We start from the raw sequence: 20,735 nt of genomic DNA on the forward strand, positions 1-20,735 counted from the left end.
TAAACCTACCTACGGAGACAAAAGACCTGTATGCAGAAAACTTTAAGACACTGATGAAAGAAATTCAAGATGATACAAACAGATGGAGGGATATACCATGTTCCTGGATTGGAAGAATCAACACTGTGAAAATGATTATACTACCCAAAGCACTCTACAGAGTCAATGCAATCCCTATCAAACTACCAATGGCATTTTTCACAGAACTAGAACAAAAAATTGCAAAATTTATATGGAAACACAAAAGACCTCGAATAACCAAAGCAATCTTGAGAAAGAAAAACGGAGCTGGAGGAATCAGGCTCCCAGACTTCAGACTGTACTACAGAGCTACAGTAATGAAGACAATATGGTACTGGCACAAAAACAGAAATATAGGTCAATGGAACAGGATAGAAAGCCCAGAGATAAACCCACGCACATATGGTCACCTTATCTTTGATAAAGGAGGCAAGAATATACAGTGGAGAAAAGACAGCCTCTTCAATAAGTGGTGGTGGGAAAACTGAACAGGTACATGTAAAAGTATGAAATTAGAACACTCCCTAACACCATACAGCTGCTTTTCTGTTAGGATGTAGGGTATGCCAATCACCCAACCAGAGGGCAACTGGAAATCAGCAGGAGGAAACACTCTTCCTTCTGCAGCAGTTACTTGAACTTCTTGTGGTTGCTGCTGTGGCAGCAGGAGTGCTGGCTCTAGATTCCAGCAGCTTGGTCAAGATGGATCCAGAACTGAAGGTACCAGCAACCTCCAACACTGTAGAAGCAGGCGTAGATCTCTGGGTTCCAGCCCAGAGGCATCAGCAGCTTCAAATTCCCTTTTGCTCTTCCAGCTCTTCCATCACCTTGGTAACCAATCTCCCATATTCAATTCCTGCATTTGAAATACCTAGGGTAATATCTGTTCTCCACCCTGGACTCCTGTACTATTAGTTATGTAGTATTTTTCTCTAAGTGACTCCTTAAAAAAAACAACCTGACCTTATCCAAGGCAATAATATTCATGAGGTCATAAGTTGATGTATATTTTTCTAATACATGTTTGACTAAGTGCAAAACTATTAATATGTAAATTGTCCATCTATATCCCATCTAAAATCATCTCTTGTACTGATATATACACCATTTTGGGAAACTATAGGCTGGGGAATACAGTCCAGCCTCCCTGTCACTATCTGGTTGTGGCCTCCCTCTCCAGCTCCCATCTCCGGTTCCCCTACACAGACTCTTCCATCCTCCTCTCTATCCTTCCTCCCCAAATGACATGCCTTTCTTCAGCAACAGTATATTTTTTCAAGCCTTTGCATGCTTTGTTCTCTATTCATGAAACTATCCTGATTCCTTCCCTGTCCGGAAAATCCCTTCTTGGGACTTCTCTGGTGATGCAGTGGTTAAGACGCCGTGCTCCCAATACAGGGGGCGTGGGTTCGATCCCTGGTCAGGGAATGAGATCACACATGCATGCCACAACTAAGGAGCCCTCCTGCTGTAACTAAGACCCGGCGCAACCACATAAAAATAAAATAAATATTTTTAAAAAATTACTTCTTACTCTTAATTCAATCATCCCCTACATTTTGAAGTATTATTTAAACTTCATGCTATTCAAAGGGCAGTTTTGACTCTCTTCATGCTCCTTACTAGACAGGGAGTTCCTTTGTAGATTCAAAATATAACCCCTGCCGGAACTTCACACAGTAGGTCAGAGTATTGCTTGTTGAGTGAATAGTCAAGAAGAGGATGAATTATCTGATGCCTGTGGCTTCGGTGGGATCCGAGGCTGGGGAAAGTCTACCCTGGAGGAGGGAACAGAATGATGCAGGCAGTCACCATGAAGCACAAGGTGAGTGCTTACAGAGTGGCCCAAATGGGATATTCCAGTAAATCCAATACAGGAAGAACAGCAGATACTAGCTTTAAAGAATTAGAATTCAATAAAATATGCTTTGCACGGCACCTCTACTGAACAAGGGCTCAACAGCCACCTCAGGACCTTTCATTTCTTCAAGATCAGTCTTCATGCACGTTGACTGTCCAGTTAGCTGACCTAGGGTAACAGGACATTTCTAAACCAACAGTAACCCAACCATCAATGACTCAAGCGGTCAATAGCACCTGGACTATTGTCTTGTCAACATTTTCTAGACCCATGCTCCATGGAAAGTGTAATGCTAAGCTCTGGTTTAGAAGAATTTTCATCAGAATAACCAAGATATACCTTTAAAAATTATAATATGGAAAAAACAAAAGTCAAAACCATAAGTTTTGGGTCCAGCAGATGGGGTTCAAGCTCCTATTTGGCAACTTCCTATTTGGGTAGCCATTACTAACCTCTTCTTACCTTAGTTTTCTCTCCTGAAAAATGGGGATAATAATGCTTACCTTAGAGTATTGCTTTGAGAATTCAGTAAGAATTTTCAGAGAAAGCACCTACTTAGTAGTCAATTAGTGGAAGCTGCATTTTATCACTCTTAATGTAATAGAATTCATGGAATCAAATAGAAGTGATGACTGGGGATGTCAATCTAGAGGAACAGAACCCCCAGGAGGGCTATATGGAGAGGGACTGTGGAGCTGAGCCTTGAGGGATGTCAGTGGAGTGACCATTCTGGCTCTAAAGGGCTGATGATTCACGACTCTAAGGCAGAGAGAAAGCAGGGCTGCAGGGTCGAGGTGGCTAGTTGGCCAAGGGTTGCTGAGGAGAGATTTCTCTTTGAAGTGCCAGGCTGACTTTGAAGCCAACTGGAAGCCTCCAACCCTCAGAGGGCAAGGGCATAAGGACACATGGACACAGGACAAGCAAACACTATTAGCTTTTACAGCCAGCACAGGAGCCTTATGAACCAGCCTTGCAGATAAGCTTTGAGTTCTTCCTTGATTCCATCAGCCCTCGAGTTAGTGCCGCTACCTGCCACATAATCCACAGGATTTTCTACTCTACCGTGTCACAGTAAAGGAGAACTCACCGGGGGGCCCAAAGGAAATCACAGGAAAGTCTCACTTTACACAATAGGGATATTCCTAAAAGTTATGGTGTAAAGGGAAATATTGTTGAATACGTTTTTCAGTATAATCTGTGTAAGTGTGATTCCCTTTACAGGGCAAACCACAACCCACAATTCTTGTTTGGCATATTTGTCCTTTTGTACCCCTGTGGCTACTTCAAGCAGGCAGACCTCTAAAAGGCCAAGGACATTGAGGGGTTTAAAGGCAGATCCCATTCTAGGTACCGGACAGTTTTTATAGGGGGGATTCTTGAAGGAATTTACAATGATTGAAGAGACAAGAATAAGCATATGAAAAGCAAGGCTTAAGAATGTCTTTTAAAAGTTTCGTCAAAGGATGTACATCCTGAAATTCCACCGAAAAGATTTTTTTTTAATATTTATTTATTTATTTGGTTGCACCAGGTCTTAGTTGCAGCAAGTGGGCTCCTTAGTTACAGCTCACAGGCTCCTTAGTTGCGGCTCCAGGGCTCCTTTAGTTGCAGCTCGCCGGCTCCTTAGTTGCAGCACGTGGGCTCCTTAGCCGCGGCATGTGGCCTCCTTAGTTGTGGCATGCGAACTCTTAGTTGCAGTATACATGTGGGATCTAGTTCCCTGTCCAGGGATTGAACCCCGGCTCCCTGCATTGGGAGCGTGGAGTCTTATCCACTGCGCCACCAGGGAAGTCCCCCCACCAAAAAGATTTGAAACGGCACATGATAAAAACACAGGACTTGCAGGACTGATGACACGGCCAACGAAGCTGATACAAACTCTTCCCTCAGGATGCATCGAATGTGCAGCTTGAACCATAACAGCTTTTCTGATGTACAGCTGAGGTCTCAAGAAAGAAAGAAAAATCCCCAGATGCCAGGAGCACCGTAGGAATTGTAAGTCAGCGAAGTAAGCAGTGAGCTGAGGCTGGGGCATCTGGAGACATTACCACTGGCCCAGGGAGATGGGAAGGAAGCTTGTCCCCAAGTCAGGAGATAAACATAAAAGTTGGCCCTGGGCTGGAGATACCTCTGGACACCTGGCCCAAGCAGATGCAAAGTGCTCTGATCCCCTCTGACTTCACTTTCCTGAAGGACTTGGGTTGACACAGAGCTTTCACTAGGCAGAGAATGTCAGGACCATTTAATAGATAAGGAAGTGGAGGCCCAGTGAGGTTGAATGATTTGTCCAGGGTCACACGTCTGTTAGCGAGAAGAGCTGGACCCAGACTCAAGTCCTTCCCCTCCTGCAGCCCTGCCTCTAGTGAAGTACATGGCATCTCCTGAAACACCCAGGAAATGGGGAAACTGGCGCTGCAGACATCCTGGGATCAGATCCAAGTGCAGAGGTGCCTGGCCTCAAATAAATGGCAGTCATATCCTGGCTACCAAGAGGCTGTCACCCCTCCCACGCCTCCACGTTGCTCATCTGAGTAGGGAAAGTGAGGAGAGGGGATGTCTGGTGGGGTTTGGAGGGGGCTGGAGGCTGCGAGTGGACAAAACTCAGAAGCTGGGCCCATGGAGTGGGATTCTTTTTTTCTTTAAAGCCACTTGAACTTTGTCATTGCAATTAGGCTTATCTCTCCTTGTGTTTACTTAGCTTGTGGGCGGGAAATGTCACTACCCTTTTTTAATTTTATGGAAAAGTACTTACAAGTGTTAAATTTTGAAATGGCCACTAATTTCTGTGACTTCAAGACTCTCTCTCTCTCTCTCACACACACACACACACACACAATCTAGCCAAGAGGAGGCTGTCCCTTTGCCATGGGAGCTGTCAGGTCTCCAACGGCTGTGCCAGCCCCTTGACCAGCCTCTGAGTTGGTCATGCCAGGCACTGCCTGGACGGAGTGGCAGGAAGGGCAGGTCAGGCGGAAGGGTCTGCAGGGAGTCGGTTCACCGGGGCTGCTCTTCCTCGGACACCAGAAAAGGGTCCAGGCTTCCTGAGAGGCCTCTGGGATTGGTGCTGTCCTGCCCTATGGAGAAATTTTATCATGCTCTGTCCCCCTATCCACCTTAGAGCCCACTGAGCGGCACTGTGGGCTGTGTCTTTGACATCCACGGTCAAGGGGAGAGGGTCTTGATGTGGAATTTATATGCCAGGCATCCCTTTACCCGAGGAGGGGTGTTGGGCAGGCGGCGGCTGCATGAGAGAGCGTGGTGTGTCCAGGGTACTGCCAGTAAATCCTCCCAAATAGAGCACTTGATGGCGGGGAGGGATTGGGGGGTGTCTCAGGTATAACTTGAATTTAGCCCGGGGCTCAACCGGTGCACAGTCATTAGGCAGACACATGTCAGCTATTAACCAGTGGGTTACCCTATGGAACCCAGATGCCAGCAGGGATTAGATGGTACTCTGGGATTTGGACAAAATTAGTTTGAATTCCTCTAAAGCCCAACCTAGGATTTCGGGGGATCCCTGGGGAAAATGCACCCCATGGCCACTCGGCTTCCTGGTACTGTTTTCAGTGTGCTGTCTTGGCTCCGTTACATCAACCCAGAAATGAAGCTCAGCCCATCATTTTCCTCTTGCACATCTATTGATTCATGGGTTATGCTTTACTGAAGCATGGAAGTAGTTGGGGCGAGAACTGAAGAAAGATGGATGGGGATTCACTTGGCAGTTTCAAGTTCAACACCAGCCTTCCTAGAAGCCTGCCTGCCTCCCTGCCGCTGGGGATGCCTTAGTGACTCGGTCACCCCACACCCTCTCCTTTCTGCCTGCTGCACTGTTCTCTCTCCTACCCCATCATCCAGGAGGGAGAAGGAAGATGCAACTGATGTCTCTCTCTCAGTCTCCTGCCCAGAACAGCCCCTGCTGCCTCAGCAGCTCAACCTCACTGAACACAGACCCGGGGCTCCGTCACCCTCTTTCCCTTATCCTGTCATTTTCTCTCTCTCTTACACACACACACACACACACACTAATCTCCTGGCTGCCCAGCCCTAGTGACTCAGTGGTTTGAGGGGGCATTCCTATCTGACTATTCTGTATCTCTCGTTTTTGTTTAACGAGAAACACCGTGGCCTCATTATCTGCTGACAGTTTTTATTTGCTGACTAATCATTAATTGGACATTACTACGTGCCAGTATTGGGAATACCAAGGAAGAAGTACAGTGGAAAAAAAGGCAGGGAGAAATAAACCCGGTAGGAATGACAGTATAGGTACTTGCAAAGTGTTCTCTGAGCCCAGAGGATTCATAGAGGAGGCTACCAGGGGGAGAAGAACAGAAGGGCAGGCGGAGCCCCGTGAAAGCCAGCCTAGAGGCATGAGCGCCCCCGACAGGTTCAGGGGGTCCAACAGGTCCTATCTTCTTCCTTCCCCTATCTTGTCCCTGCCTAATTAAATGCATCTCAATCTCCACACACCTGGTTTAAAGGTACCCTTTCACACTTCCAAAAGGAGATTTTTTTTTTTTTTGGCTGTGCTGGGTCTTCGTTGCTGCACGCGGGCTTTCTCTAGTTGCGGCGAGCGGGTTTCTCATTGCAGTGGGTTCTCTTGTATCGGAACGCAGGCTCTAGACACGCAGACTTCAGTAGTTGTGGCACACGGGCTCAATAGTTGTGGCTTGCAGGCTCAGTAGTTGTGGCTCACAGGCTCTAGAGTGCAGGCTCAGTAGTTGTGGCGCCCGGGCTTAGTTGCTCCACGGCATATGGGATCTTCCCGGACCAGGGCTTGAACCCGTGTCCCCTGCATTGGCAGGCGGATTCTTAACCACTGCATCACCAGGGAAGTCCCGAAAAGGAGATTGATTTGGACTGTGGAGGAGCCTGTGAGGAATTCCCAGAATACAAAGCAGCTCTAGGGACTGATGACAACTTGGTAAAAATTAACTTAGTGTGATGATAAAGATGAGAAGAGATGGTAAGGTAACTAAGGTGAGGTTTTGAGATTCAAGGGATTCTTTGGTATTTTTCTGAGTGTCTAAATCTAGATCCACACGTACACATACACATCTCCACGTATATATGTATACATACATATACACATGCACACACACACATATATGCGCGTGTAGGTATGTACACATATGCGCAGACACACATTTCATGGGAGAGCAGCATCTTAAGGCTGCAGGGCCATAGGGCTTTGCACCTGACTGGCACTCATCAAGGTGTGCTGAATTGGAGCAAACCACTGCTGTGCCCAACCTGTTTTTTTTTTTAACCGTTGACCATTGCTCTCAGGAGTTAATGTTTGAACCTGGCCATAAAGGAGTCGACAGCGGCTGACCTATGGCCTCCACTTGAAGGGGAAGGAGCCCCCTATAAATCAGCCCATGCTGGGAGCCCTGCCAGCAGTGCTGTTGGCTCAGCTGTGAAGGGAGCTTCGTCGCCACCATGAACTTCTCCGGCAAGTACCAAGTGCAGAGCCAGGAAAACTTAGAGGCCTTCCTGAAGGCAGTCGGTGAGTGCTGGGCCACAGCTGGGGGCCATGGCCATGATGGTCTGGTCCTACACGTGGTGGCCCTTTGGGGTCCTGACGTCTGGATGGGAGGAGCGGCGGTCCAAGCTTTACACAGACCAGGGGTCCTGTTCTGTTACTTTCGAAGCTCATGCTATTCCTCCCTGCACAACGCTATGCCTTAGGCAAGTGGAAAGAGCACTGAACTAGGGTCTGATCTGGATTGAAGCCACCTCTGCTGATACCTCGTTGTGTGACCCTGTTCATTTACTCGTTCATTCATTTATTCATTCTTTTATTTTTTTATTTAATTATTTATTTATTTATTTTTGGCTGTGTTGGGTCTTCGTTTCTGTGCGAGGGCTTTCTCCAGTTGCGGCAAGCGGGGGCCACTCTTTATCGCGGTGCACGGACCTCTCACAGTCGCGGCCTCTCTTGTTGCGGAGCACAGGCTCCAGACGCGCAGGCTCAGTAGTTGTGGCCCACGGGCCTAGTTGCTCTGCGGCATGTGGGATCTTCCCGGACCAGGGCTCAAACCCGTGTCCCCTGCATTGGCAGGCAGATTCTTAACCACTGCGCCACCAGGGAAGCCCCATTTATTCATTCTTCTAACAAACTTTGATTCAAGGCCAACCCCACGCTGAGATGAGTGCTGTGCTGGGCAGATACCATGGAGACAGATAACAATGAGCCACGTTTCCAAGGTCACAATTTAGAGAAAAAGAGAAGACATAAATGCAATCAAGCATGCTCTAACGTGTCCTGAGTGCTGACTCAGCATCAGGCCCCATGCTAAGCCCTAGACAGGCAACATCCCGTTAACGCCTCACCAGAAAACTCTGAGTTGGGTACTGTTATTCTCCCCATTTTATAATTGAGGCAATTGAGGCCTTGAAAGGTGAAGTAATCCCAACCAGGGTCACACAGGTAGTAATCCCAAACTGAGCTGGGATTTGAAGCCGGCACTAGTTCCCGGAGACACATTTTAAATCACTTCCCCCCAGCCCACCGGGTCACTTACAGGAGGATGTGGTGGTCCTGGGAGGGCATCAAGGGAAGGCTTGGGAGGAGCAAAGGCGAGCCTTGGCTGAGCCTTGGAAGGTGAGCTGGTGTCCCCTGCGGGGCTGGGGGAGGGCAGTGTCCTCCAGGGGGAGGGAGCAAAGGGGCACGGGGACAAGGAAGGATGCTGAGAGGAGAGGGTGGGGAAGACAGCAAAGGCAGAGAGAGGAGGAGCTTCGGGGAAGCTGAGAGCTAGGACCTTCTCCTGTAGGGCACGCCACGCCGCCTCTCTGTGTCCTGCATCCCTCACCTGGGCAACAGGACCCTCCCCACCACTGTCAATGCACCTGGTTTTCATGAACCTCAATTCACGTAACAACATAGACATGCTCTGAAATTCGTAAAGCTCTGTCCCCGGGCAAGGGACTCCTGGTCCATCTTCCTCAAGAGCCTCGATGGCAGAGGTGGAGGTAAGGATAGGGGAACATAGGTTTGCCAGGCACAGTCCTGGTGTGTGCCTGTCATTCTGGCATAATTATTAAGAGCTCCCCTTCCACTCTCAGTGGGGACCTGGCTTGGGAGACAAGCTGGATGGTCCCCTGAATGTGGAGGACAAAATGCTTTACACTCAAAAGAGCAAAGTCTGAAGGCTTTAAAGTAGGAGGAATGAGGAGGGAGAGCAAGTAGGAAGCAGGTGCTCAGCCGAGAAAAGCTTCCCCTGGGCAGACGGGTGTGTTCTTTTTTATAAACCAACTGGCAAGATAGCAGGTGCATGAGATCAGGTCAAGTCAGGCCACTGACCTGCCCTTTCAGAGGTCAAAACCCACATTGCTCACAGGACTGCAGAAAATGCTGAGGCCTCCGGGAAAACACGGCGTCTCCCCTCCCCCTCCACATCACGGAGTTTCTCTTGTGACCTTGCAGCTCCCACCTCTGCCCACCTCTAAACTTCCAGTGCTTTCCACCAGGTGTGCCTGATGACCTCATCCAGAAGGGAAAGGACATCAAGGCGGTGTCAGAAATAGTGCATAACGGGAACCACTTCAAGTTCACCATCATCACTGACTCCAAAGTGATCCAGAACGAGTTCACCTTGGGGGAGGAGTCTGAGCTGGAATTCCTGACTGGGGAGAAGTTCAAGGTAGGAGGTGCCCCCTCCAGCCACCCTCTGCTTCCAGAACTTTCCCTGGAACCTGGTCTCAGGCTTCCTCCCTCAAGGCTCCCACCTCACAATTCCCACTGCTGATACCCTATCTCTGAACCCACTGCCGGGGTGAGAGGCAGAGAGGAAAAGACAGCTCTTAAGGAAGAAGCTCTTAGGGAAGCTCCCAGTTTCCTGCGACCCTCTGGAGGAGCTCTGGCCCAAGAGTCCGATCTCTCCCATATGGAGGGCATGGGGAACCAGGCCCAGAGCAGGAGTCTAAGACTCAGAATCACCCAGGCCCAGCAACGGGCAAGTGGCAGTCTGTGCAAAACCCCTAACAGAGCCCTGAGGTCATCCGTGAGCCAAAGGAAATGGCTTTGCTGAGCCTAGAGCTAGTGGTCATGGGGAGAGACTTCCTGAAGGAGGTGCCTGCGACACCAAAGAACCAAAGCAGGCCTTCAGACCAAGCCTTGCGGGTTGGTCAATGAGCCCCTAGACTTTGCTACCTCATCTGTGAAATGGGCACAGTCACCCTTCCCAGAGCAAAGGCAGCGGGCAGGGCGGTGTCACCTCCGCTGGGCTGTGGCCAAGGTGTGCGATGAGAGCTGGGTGTGGGATGTGTGAGTGGTGGGCAGGCGGTGGCAGGGAGATCCAGGCAGGGGGGCGCCCCCCACAAAGGGCCTCTGTTCCTCCCTCCAAAACCCCACACACCCCAGCATCACCAGTACCGCTGAGTGGCCATCTTCACTCCTCTCCCCCAGCATCCCCTGACCCCAGACAACTTTGTGCATCGGTCTCTGCACAACTGTTGGTCTTTTTTTTACCTCTTCTGATGGCTCTTGATTTCTGCTTCTCTAGATAGAACAGTACAGGTCAGGAAATCTATGATAGATTTTAGGAGGGAAATTCTCTTATATGGCCCACGGTAAGGGGCAGGCTGTCATGGGTTTTACCACAGGCCTTTTACAATTGTCCGTTTTGGAGGCAAATTTTAACGTTGGCCAGTGTCTTATGCTCCATGCTGGGTTTCTGTTACCTCTTCCTGGATGCATGAAAAGGAGACCACAAGAGGAAAGATAAAGGTGCTAGAAGGAATAATATAAAATAATACAAAGCAAAAATATGTGTTCTTCCAATTGGCCAGGATTTTGAATTTTGCTACTCCCTCCCTCCATTGGCTTGGAGAATTGTGACTTGAATCAATTTTATTTGTGTTTGATTTGAGACAGCTTAGGGGTCTTATGCTGACTCCTAGATCACATCCCATAGATGAAAAGTCTGACAAAAGAAGCCCTGCCATTTTCTTTAGTTCTTACATGCACCTCACTTCTGTTCAGAGCCAGAGAACAGGGTTTGGTTGCTGCAAGCAGAGACCTATGCAGGGCAGCCAACTTCATTAGCGAGAGGTTTACTCCCTCCCAGACCCTTCCTCCTAGGCCATTCCTCATGTCCCATGCAGGCGGTGGTTCAGCTGGAAGGTGAGAATAAACTGGTGACAACTTTCAAAGGCATCAAGTCCGTGACTGAATTCAACGGTGACACAGCCACCAGCGTAAGTTGACACTCTGAGCTTGTGGGTCCTCCTGCTTGGGGCCAGGGGTCAATCTCTACTACCACTTACTGAACATCCACTGTGCCCAGGCAGCTTTCACACGTTATCTCGAATCTTCCCACCAACACTGACTTTTCTTAATGGGGAAACTGAGGCAATCATACAGCCAGGAAATGGCAGAGCTAGGGTTCCTCTGAGTTGGATCTGTCTCACAGGGCAGCAGTCCACAGTGATACACTGTACCACCCTAGGAGAAGCCAACTCCCATTGTAGATGGCGGAGTTTTGTACATTTCTTACCGGCTTGCAATGGATGCTAATAAGGCATCTTGTTCTAATAAAACCAGTGCAGTGTATTAGGGCAGTTTTCCAATAGAGAAGTATGGTGTCTTAAGGAAGGGGCACACTTTTCTAATTCACCAAAAGCCCCCCATGTGCTGATGGTGGCCCCAGCTGGTGCTTCCCTGCCTCTCCCGGTTCCTTCAGGCTGTCCTTCCACCACCACTTTCCTGGTCAGGGTGGACCACTCCTACCTCCCCCACTTCCTTCCTTCCTCACTGCCATCCCCTGTCTCCTCTCCCCTTCCTTCCCCAACACCCAAATAGGATGGGATAGGAGAGGAGCTTGGTAGGAGACACAGGGTCGTGCAAAGCCACCAGCACAGGTCACACTTCTTAGACTCTGCTGGGATGTAGACACAAGCCTCGCTCACAGGCTGGAGGACAGAAATCCATTCATTCCCACCTGTGGTCCTCTGATTCATGGACCAACCCTTCCCATGGACGCAGCACCCACGCTCAAGGAAGGCTTGGTTTGGCAGAAAGTCGGGCTGTTTCATTGCTTTTTCTATTTTATGACGTTGCAGTAATTGTTAGCCATAACCCTTCCCTTCTGCATCACTACCCAATGAACACAGAGACCTCCATCTGCCTTACAAGCCCAGGGCACTCAGTAAATGCCTTTGCCCTTTTGGCATTTATAAGGAGAACCATATTCATGGCAATTTCATGGCAGCTTATGGATCTGGCACTCCGGTTTGTGTGTGTCACATCACCCTTGGTGCCTGGCTGTCGGCCACGTCCTATCCCCCATATGGGAGTGAATAGTATAGTGTCTCTTCTGCAGTTATAGTACACTGTCCCCCCCCCACCCCGGCTCTTCCTTGCCCACAGGTTGTATTTTGGGGAGTAACAGAAGGCAGAACACTGTGCAAGGGGTCTGTCATCACCCTGTTCAAGGGGAGAAATCCCTCAACTAGGGAGAGAGTGAGGGTCAACCATGAAATTTGCAGTCCCTGGCACATTCACAGCAGAGGAGAGAGGCACCTGCAGGGCAGTGGGAGATAAGCTGTCCTGGACTCAGTCCTGGACTCAGTCCTGGCCAATGTCTTTGATATGCTCCATTACCCCTAATCCTCTCATCTCCTGTGAGGGAGGCAGGATGGGGGACTTAATAGACAGGTTGACCTGTCCAAGGTCATCCAGCTAATGAGTTGTAGAACAAGGGTTCAAACCTAGATCTTTCCGTTCCATTTCATTGCTGTTGAAACTAAAGGGCTCCCTTTTCACCCTGATGACATCACCCCACATCATTGCCATAGTCTTGTTCAAGAGAATCAGCAGGAGGGAAGGGCTGGGGGAGAAAGGAGCAACCCTCAAAAACTCAAAAACTTACGGATCCAATGAATCTAAGGTTTTTATTGGCTCCACAGCTTTGGGAGGAAAATTATGCACTACCTACTAAGTTTCAGGCTGGATGCCCAGGTGTTTCCCCATACACTTGTCCTCGGTGCTCAACACGTGTTTGGTCCATAGTAGGTGCTCAATGAAACTTTGAGAAATTGGATCAGATTGGACTGGTTTGGATGGTCTTGCTCTAACAGTCATTGATGTAGAAAGGAATTCAGTAAAAGGCAGGACAACTTTCCACGTGAGGAAGTAAAGTGACAAAGACTCAGCATGGGATTTTAGAAAAGATTGCCAACCCTTCCTCTGGTCCTATAGAAAACAGAAGAGTCTTTGAATGACTACATATGTTAGCATACTGGGGGCTTAACTATCATTTACAATTCAACATCAGATGAATGTTTCATGATGTCTTTTCTGGCTTTCAGACCATGACACTGGGTGACATTGCCTTCAAGATAATCAGCAAGAGAATTTAGACAAGTCTGCACTTCATAGTCTTTTAGTTATATACAATTAATGTAATAAAATGAACTTTGTTTTAAAAAAAAGTCTTTTCCTTTTGATGGCTTTTCATTGATGTGGTTATGGAACGCCGATCACCTCCATTTTGATAAATCTTGATAATCTGCACATTCCATCCTACGGAGTCAGGTCTGATTCTCACCCTGAAAGCAGACCCCAGGCTGCCCACTCAGGTGACCCTCTAAGGGACACATGATGTGGCTGGATCTGTAGAGCAGCCCTGGAATGACCTGTCCCAGTCAGCCACATGGCAAGGAGCCGGAGCAAGAGGGGCTGTGTGCTGGGTCACTCCCATGGGGCCAGAGAGAACAGGAACACTGGGCAGGCCAAGGGAAGCTATGCTCACAGCAGCCCCACCCACCAGGGGACATGAACAAAAAGATCGGGCATTGACCCACCCAGGGACAATTCTGCCTCCTAGAGGAGGGCTGAGTGAGAAGCTGCCAGAAGCAGACAGAGGAATCTCAGGGAGAAATTCCCTCCATGCTGCGGGCAGAAGCAGAATATGGGAGAAGAGGGATTTCTCCAAACGGCACCTAGTACCAGGCTCCGGTAGCTGCTATGGGTTGAGTTGCATCTCCCCAAAACTCACATGTCGAAGTCCTAACCCTCACTACCTCAGATTGTGACCTTATTCAGACATAGTCATTGCAGATGTAATTAGTTAAGTTAAAATGAGCTCATACTGGAGTAGGGTGGGCCCCTAATCCAATATGGTTGGTGTCCTTATAAAAAGGAGAAATTTTTGAACACACACATGCCCACAGGGAGTATGCCACGTGGAGACCAGTTATGCAACCACAAGCCGAGGAACTAGCAGAAGCTAGGAGAGAGACCTGGACCAGATCCTTCCCTACCTCTTGCAGAAGGAGCGTAGCTTTGGTCACCTTGATCTTAGACTTCTGGCCTCCAAAACTCTGAGATAATAAACGTCTGTTGTTTGAGGCACCCAGTCTGTTGTACTTGGTTACGGCATCCTTAGCAAATGGACACAGAGCTCATTTCCCATACCCAAAGAGCTACCAAGCTCGGGCATTTCTACCTTATATCTTTCAGCTCTCAGAACTGTGTCCAGACCACAGAAAGCTCTCAACAAAGATGCTTTAGTGAATGAATGAATCTGTCACCTTTCCCACCTTCTCTTTTCCCTCTTTTGGAGTTGAAATCCCATTACTTGTTACTTGCATTGTTTCACAGGCCACTATGGCATCTCCCTGCCTCTCTCTCTCTCACCTGCGAATCTCCACCCCACAAACCGTCATCTTCCCTAAAAACAGCACTGATCATTGCCTTACACATAAGAGTCAAACTCCTCAACCTGCATTCAAGGCTCTGTAACAGGGGTCAGTAAACTTCTTCGGTAAAAAGCCAGAAAGTAAATATTTTCAGTTTTGTGGACCACCCAGGCTCTGCCACAACTCCCTAATTCTGCTGTTGTAGCACTGAAGCAGCCACAGACAATACCCAAACAGGTGGGCATGGCTGTGTTCCCATGAAACTTTATTTATGAACACTGAAATTTAAATTTCATATCATTTGCCTATGTCATAAAATATTGTTCTTCTTTTGATTTTTTTCAACCATTTAAACATGGAAAACCATTCTTAGATCACACACCGTATAGAAACAGGTGGGGACTTCCCTGGGGGTCCAGTGGTTAAAACTCCCCGCTTTCACTGCAGGGGGCACGGGTTCAATCCCTGGTCAGGGAACTAAGATTCCTGCATGCTGTGCAGCGCAGCCAAAAAAAAAAAAAAACGTGGCAGCTGGATCTGACTCATGGACCATAGGTTGCCGAACTTTGCTCCATTATGTCCTGTCCCACCTTATCTAGCTTTACACCCTTCCTATAATATACACTCCAATAGAGTTAAACAACCTCTCATTCCTCTCATAATTTAAGTGCCACCTCCTCCAAGAAGGCTTCCTAAACTGCACAGCTGAAAGTACTCTTTCCCCCTCTCTGGCTTTTTATCTGCACCAGTCTATTGGATGAAGTTCTTCCTTCCTTGCTCTACAGTTTTCCCCATATGTTAGCCCTCCTTCTTCCATGTGGAGCAGGATCTTGGGGGAAAAAATGGGAGACAATTATTTCAGGAACTAGGACAGACCTAAGGAAAGTGCTTCAGAGCTTCAGTAAGAACTCAGGGTTGGAAGATACAGGGAAAAATACAACTAATAGGAGACTACAATATGCCATTCACAAAATAAATTCCAGATGAACTAAAGGGCTAAATGAATAAATGTGAAATATTAGAAATAGATATGATGATAGATAAATAACTTGAAGTATAGAAGACCTTCTAAAACAAGGTGCAACATCCACGAAGGGAAAGATTAATTCATTTTACCACCTTACAAATTTTAAATTTGATATGAAAAAAAAGACACTGTAAACACAGTTTCCAAGAAGAAGCAATAACGTGGGAGAATATATTTGTGGCTTACATAACAGAGGTTAATAGACAGAATATAAAAACCTCCCCCAAATCAATAAGAAGACCAACAAGTCAATGGAAAAGTGGGTTGAGGACATTTACAGGGAATTCACAATATGAAATATGCTTAGTCTCACTGTAATCACAGAGGAGGGATGTAAGATGAGATATCATTTTACAAATCAAACTAGTAAAACATAAAAAGATTGACCACATCCAGTGTTTGCAAGGATGTGATGAATGGCTCTCCCATCAGTTGGTGGAGATGTAAACTTGTACAGCCCATTTGGAGCACCACTTAGCAGTATCCGTTAATATTTTCAATGTGAATTTCCTAGCACCTAGCAATGCCACTGTTGTACATCGCCCTAGAGATGTGTTTAAACATATGCACAAAGAAGCATATAAAAAATGCAACAGCCAAAAACTGGAAACAAATGCCCATCAGTAAAAAAAAGATTAGATAAACTGTGCTATGGCCACACTCTGAAATAACCTTTGGTAGATTAAATGGACGAGGTAGATCTATATGTACTGTTACAGGACTATCTCTAAGACCAAGCATTAAAAAAAAAAAAAAAAAGTAAGTTTCAGAACAATATCAACAGTACAATATCATGTAAATTTTATTAAAATATGAAACCAAATTATCTATTTATATAGATATACAGATATGTCTATGACCATGGATGGCCAGAACACCAGATAATAGCCATGACTTCTGTGGCAGGAACAGGAACAGGGTGGGAGGTCAAGAGAGCTTTTTGCATTATTTATATTGTTTGAATCTTTTACAAGGAACTAATTTTGTGGAACTACTTTTTTTAAATGAGCAATGACTTTTTAAAAAGCAGATGATTTCAAGTAAAAATAGTGGGCTTGAAGGCATGGTTCTAGTTAACTAATCCATGATTTTGGACCTCAGTTTTCCCATCTGTAAAATGGGCAATACAACACCTTCTCTCGTAGCTTTTGTAAGGAGCCCATGAAATGATGCCAGTACCATGCAAATAAAACATGTCATCATTGCCACTTGGATTCCTAGGAAACTGCGCTTGGGTTTGACATTTAGACTTTTAGTAGCAGAAGTTCTGTTACTGCCCAGAGAAATTAACCTCTGTGAACAGATGGAGCACAGAGAGGAAACAAGGTTTGCTTAGGACCACCCAGCTGATAAATGGTGGAACTGAGGTTCTTTGACTCTTAAGCCACAGGAGGCGGAAAGTAGTAGAAATAAGGTCTCCTCAGCAAAGCCTCTAGGGATCTGACAAACTTCCCAAAGTCTCCTCCTAACTGGGAACAGCTCTGGATTTAGGAGGGGATTGCTTGTATGTTTTTGCCTGAAAAGGAGAATTCATTTTAAATGCTGAATTTGGATTTCGTACAGGTGCCTAGAGAAATCTGGGCCTGAAGCCTGCTTTAAATAAATTGAATAAATGGCTGTTGATGGCATCAGCTATTTTTAACTTGACCCCTAGTCTCTTCTGACCCCTCCCTCTTCCCTCCGCCTGTCCTGTGGGCATCCCACTACCAGAGAGGGCTCTTTTCCTGTGACAGCGGATTGATTTGTAAAGAGTCAGTTTTGGTGTCTATATCCATACAAAAGTAGACATTTCTGTTGTTGTTGTTTCAACTGCTTGTCATTAGAATAAAGAAAGTGATTTTTTTGGGGGTGGTTGGGGGGTTAAATATAGCTCATACTCAATCTTCAGACCATTTTTTCTATATATACTAGAGGCATCTTGACCATCCTATGATTTTCTAGTATTTCTTACCAGTAAAACACAGAGGTGTGGAATTACATGTATCTTCTCCACAACCTAGGCTCATTCAGCCAGATCAGGGCTGGGCAATGCTAAGCTCTGAGGAGACAGTAATTCCTGGGAGACTTGACGTCTAGCAGGGAGACCAACCCATAATCCACATGGCGACAGTACGATCCGTGCCATGATGCTGATGTGTACAATCACCAGACCCTGTCTGCCTCAGAAAATGTCTCAGTGGAAGTGACGTTTCAGCCGACTCTCAAAGCATCTGAGTGTGTTTGCTTGTCAGGGAGGTGTGGTATAAATGGAGGCTTGGCAAGAGATGAGGCTGAGAAGGACACAGAGTCTCTGTCATGAATATCCTGGTAAGGAGTTTAGACTTGACCCTGGAGACCATAGGGAATCATTGAAGGGTTTTCAGCTGCAAGAGGAACATAATACTAAATGCACTGTAGCAAAATTATTCTGGCCATGGTGTCGAGGATCAAAGAGAGGGCCATGGCTGAATACAGAGAGACCATGAAGAGACAGTGGCGATGGTCCAGGCAAGAGATGTTGGGGACCTGAGCCAAGGCAGTGCCTGTGAGGATGGAACAGAGTGGAAAGGTTCACGAACATATAGGAATTAGAGTCAATGGGATCTAGTGACTAGGTGTGAGAAGTAAATTAGAAAGATATATGTCAGGGAAATACTGTATGACATCACTTATATGTGGAATCTACAAAACACAACAAGCTAGTGAGTATAACAAAGAAGAAGCAGACTCACAGAGAGAACAAACTAGTGGTTACCAGTGGGGAAGAGAAATATAGGAGTGGGGAAGTAAAAGGTACAAACTATTATGTATAAAATAAGCTACTAGGATATACTGTGCAACATGGAGAATACAGTCAATATTTTGCAATTACTATAAGTGGAGTAAAACTTTTAAAAATTACTCCCTATATAGTGAATCCCTATATTGTACACCTGTAACTTATATAATATTGTACATCGACTACACTTGAATTTTTTTAAAAAAGAAAGACACATGTCAGGGATGTATCAGCAGGAAATAAGGCTCACTCAAAAGGGTTCTCTTGATGAGAATTTAATGAAAGCACCATATACAAAGGTGTGGTTTGAATAAGGGGAGCCTATGGGGTAGGTGAGGCACCCAGGGACCAGCAACCACAGAAAACCATTACCACCCATGGGCCTGAAGCGGCAACCTGGAGGACAGCATTAATGGAGCTCAGTGAGAGCTGGGACCCTTCGAGCACCACCCAACAGGTGCTGGTTAGGCAGGGAGGGGGCAGGGAAGAGGGAACGTGGTGGGGAATAACACCCACCTCTCTCTCCTTCTACCATCCCATCTCCTGCCAGTGTCTCCCACTGGCTGAACAGGAAAGCAGAAGTCAGTCCTTCGGGGCGCAGAGCCGGGCAGAGAAGGGTGGAGAAGGAATGTAGGGAAGGGAAGATGGAGACAAACTAGCACAATGGGAATTCCTTTAGTTGCGAATCAAAGGAGCCCACTTAGGACTTCCCTGGTGGCGCAGTGGTTAAGAATCCATCTGCCAAGGCAGGGGACACAGGTTCAAGCCCTGGTCTGGGAAGATCCCACATGCCGCGGGGCAACTAAGTCCGTGCGCCACAACTGCTGAGCCTGCGCTCTAGAGCCTGTGAGCCACAACTACTGAGCCCACGTGCCACAACTACTGAAGCCCACACACCTAGAGGCCAAGCTCCGCAGCAAGAGAAGCCACCACAATGAGAAGCCCGTGCACCACAACGAAGAGTAGCCCCCTCTCGCCACAAGTAGAGAAAGCCTGCGTGCAGCAATGAAGACCCAACGCAGCCAATAAATAAATTAATTAAAATTTAAAAAAGAAAAAGAAACCCACTTAAACTGGCTTAGGCCAAAATTAAAGGTGGGAGGGGGTAGTTCACTGACTCATGTAACTGTCAAGCAGGAGTGGATCCAAAGCCTTACAAGAATGTCATCAATACTTCTCACTCTCCTTGTCAACTCCTTTTTCTCCCTCGATGCCAGCTATGTTCACCCAGAACTTTCCAGGCAGCAGTGAGTCTGACTACCAGCATCTCTAGGGTCACAAACCGAGAGCTTTTATTCCCAGAGAAGGGCAGGGATTCCTTCTCCAGTTCAGAAGGGCCCCAGCAAGGGGCCAACTGCCTGGCATGGGTCGCATGGGGTACTGGACGCAGCTAGGACCAGCTCCTGACTCAACATACAGCTTGGGAGCTTGACACTGGCCATGGTGAGAATATTTACACTGAGAAAAATCAGCAAATGTTACCAATTAGGGTTCTTCACAACTTTGTTGCTGAATGTTTACCAGCAAACCATTGTGGGTCGGGAAATGCTGCACCATCATAGGTTCAAGCTGGGTGAATGAGGAAGAGAAAGGAGGCAAGTTGGACATGGCTTGTCTCTACCCTTCACCTCCACTTTCTTAGTAGGAGAAGGGACATCCTAATAGAAGCATGGTTGGAATGCTCATGGACCATTTATGATGGGCCAGGCACTGTTCTAAGAGCCTTACATTTAAAAAATGTAATTCTTTTTTTTAAATTAATTAATTTATTTTTTATTGTTGGCTGCATTGGGTTCTTGTTGCTGCACGTGGGCTTTCTCTAGCTGTGGCAAGCAGGGGCTACTCTTCATTGTGGTGCACGGGCTTCACATTGCAGTGGCTTCTCTTGTTGCAGAGCATGAGCTCTAGGCACACGGGCTTCAGTAGTTGTGGCACGTGGGCTCAGTAGTTGTGGCTCACGGGCTCTAGAGCACAGGCTCAGTAGTTGTGGCGCACGGTCTTAGTTGCTCCGCGACATGTGGGATCTTCCCGGACCAGGGCTCAAACCCGTGTTGCCTGAACTGGCAGGTGGATTCTTAACCACTGTACCACCAGGGAAGCCCCAAAATGTAATTCTTATAGCAACACTATGTGATAAGTAGAAATAAGGAAACTGAGGCATGGATGAGATAACCAGTCCAAGGTCATCTAGCTAATATCAGGAGAGCTGACATGAACGTAATTTGTGTCAGTGTCCATAATCTTGAGAACTACACTGAAGTATTCTCTAAAACTGCACCGTCTAATACAGTAACCACTAACCACATTGGCTATTATAATTGAAATGAAATAATTAAAAGTTCAGTTTTTCACTCATATTAGACACATTTCAAGTTCTCCATTGTCACATGATGCTAGTGGCTACTGTATTGGCCATAGATAGA

The 20,735-nt window shown here is 47.0% G+C and overlaps 1 protein-coding gene across 1 annotated transcript; it reads left to right on the plus strand.

Annotated features, from left to right (window-relative positions):
* Nucleotides 1-7,267: 7,267 nt before the first annotated feature.
* Nucleotides 7,268-13,257, plus strand: FABP1 (fatty acid binding protein 1). The gene is made up of 4 exons (XM_007175308.2): nt 7,268-7,391; nt 9,356-9,528; nt 10,991-11,083; nt 13,196-13,257. The coding sequence occupies exons 1-4, from the start codon at nt 7,325-7,327 to the stop codon at nt 13,244-13,246; spliced, it is 384 nt and encodes a 127-aa protein (XP_007175370.1). The 5' UTR covers nt 7,268-7,324; the 3' UTR covers nt 13,247-13,257.
* The last annotated feature ends 7,478 nt before the right edge of the window (nt 13,258-20,735 follow it).

This window comes from Balaenoptera acutorostrata, chromosome 12 (assembly GCF_949987535.1).
Source record: "Balaenoptera acutorostrata chromosome 12, mBalAcu1.1, whole genome shotgun sequence".
NCBI classification, from domain to species: Eukaryota; Metazoa; Chordata; class Mammalia; order Artiodactyla; family Balaenopteridae; genus Balaenoptera; species Balaenoptera acutorostrata.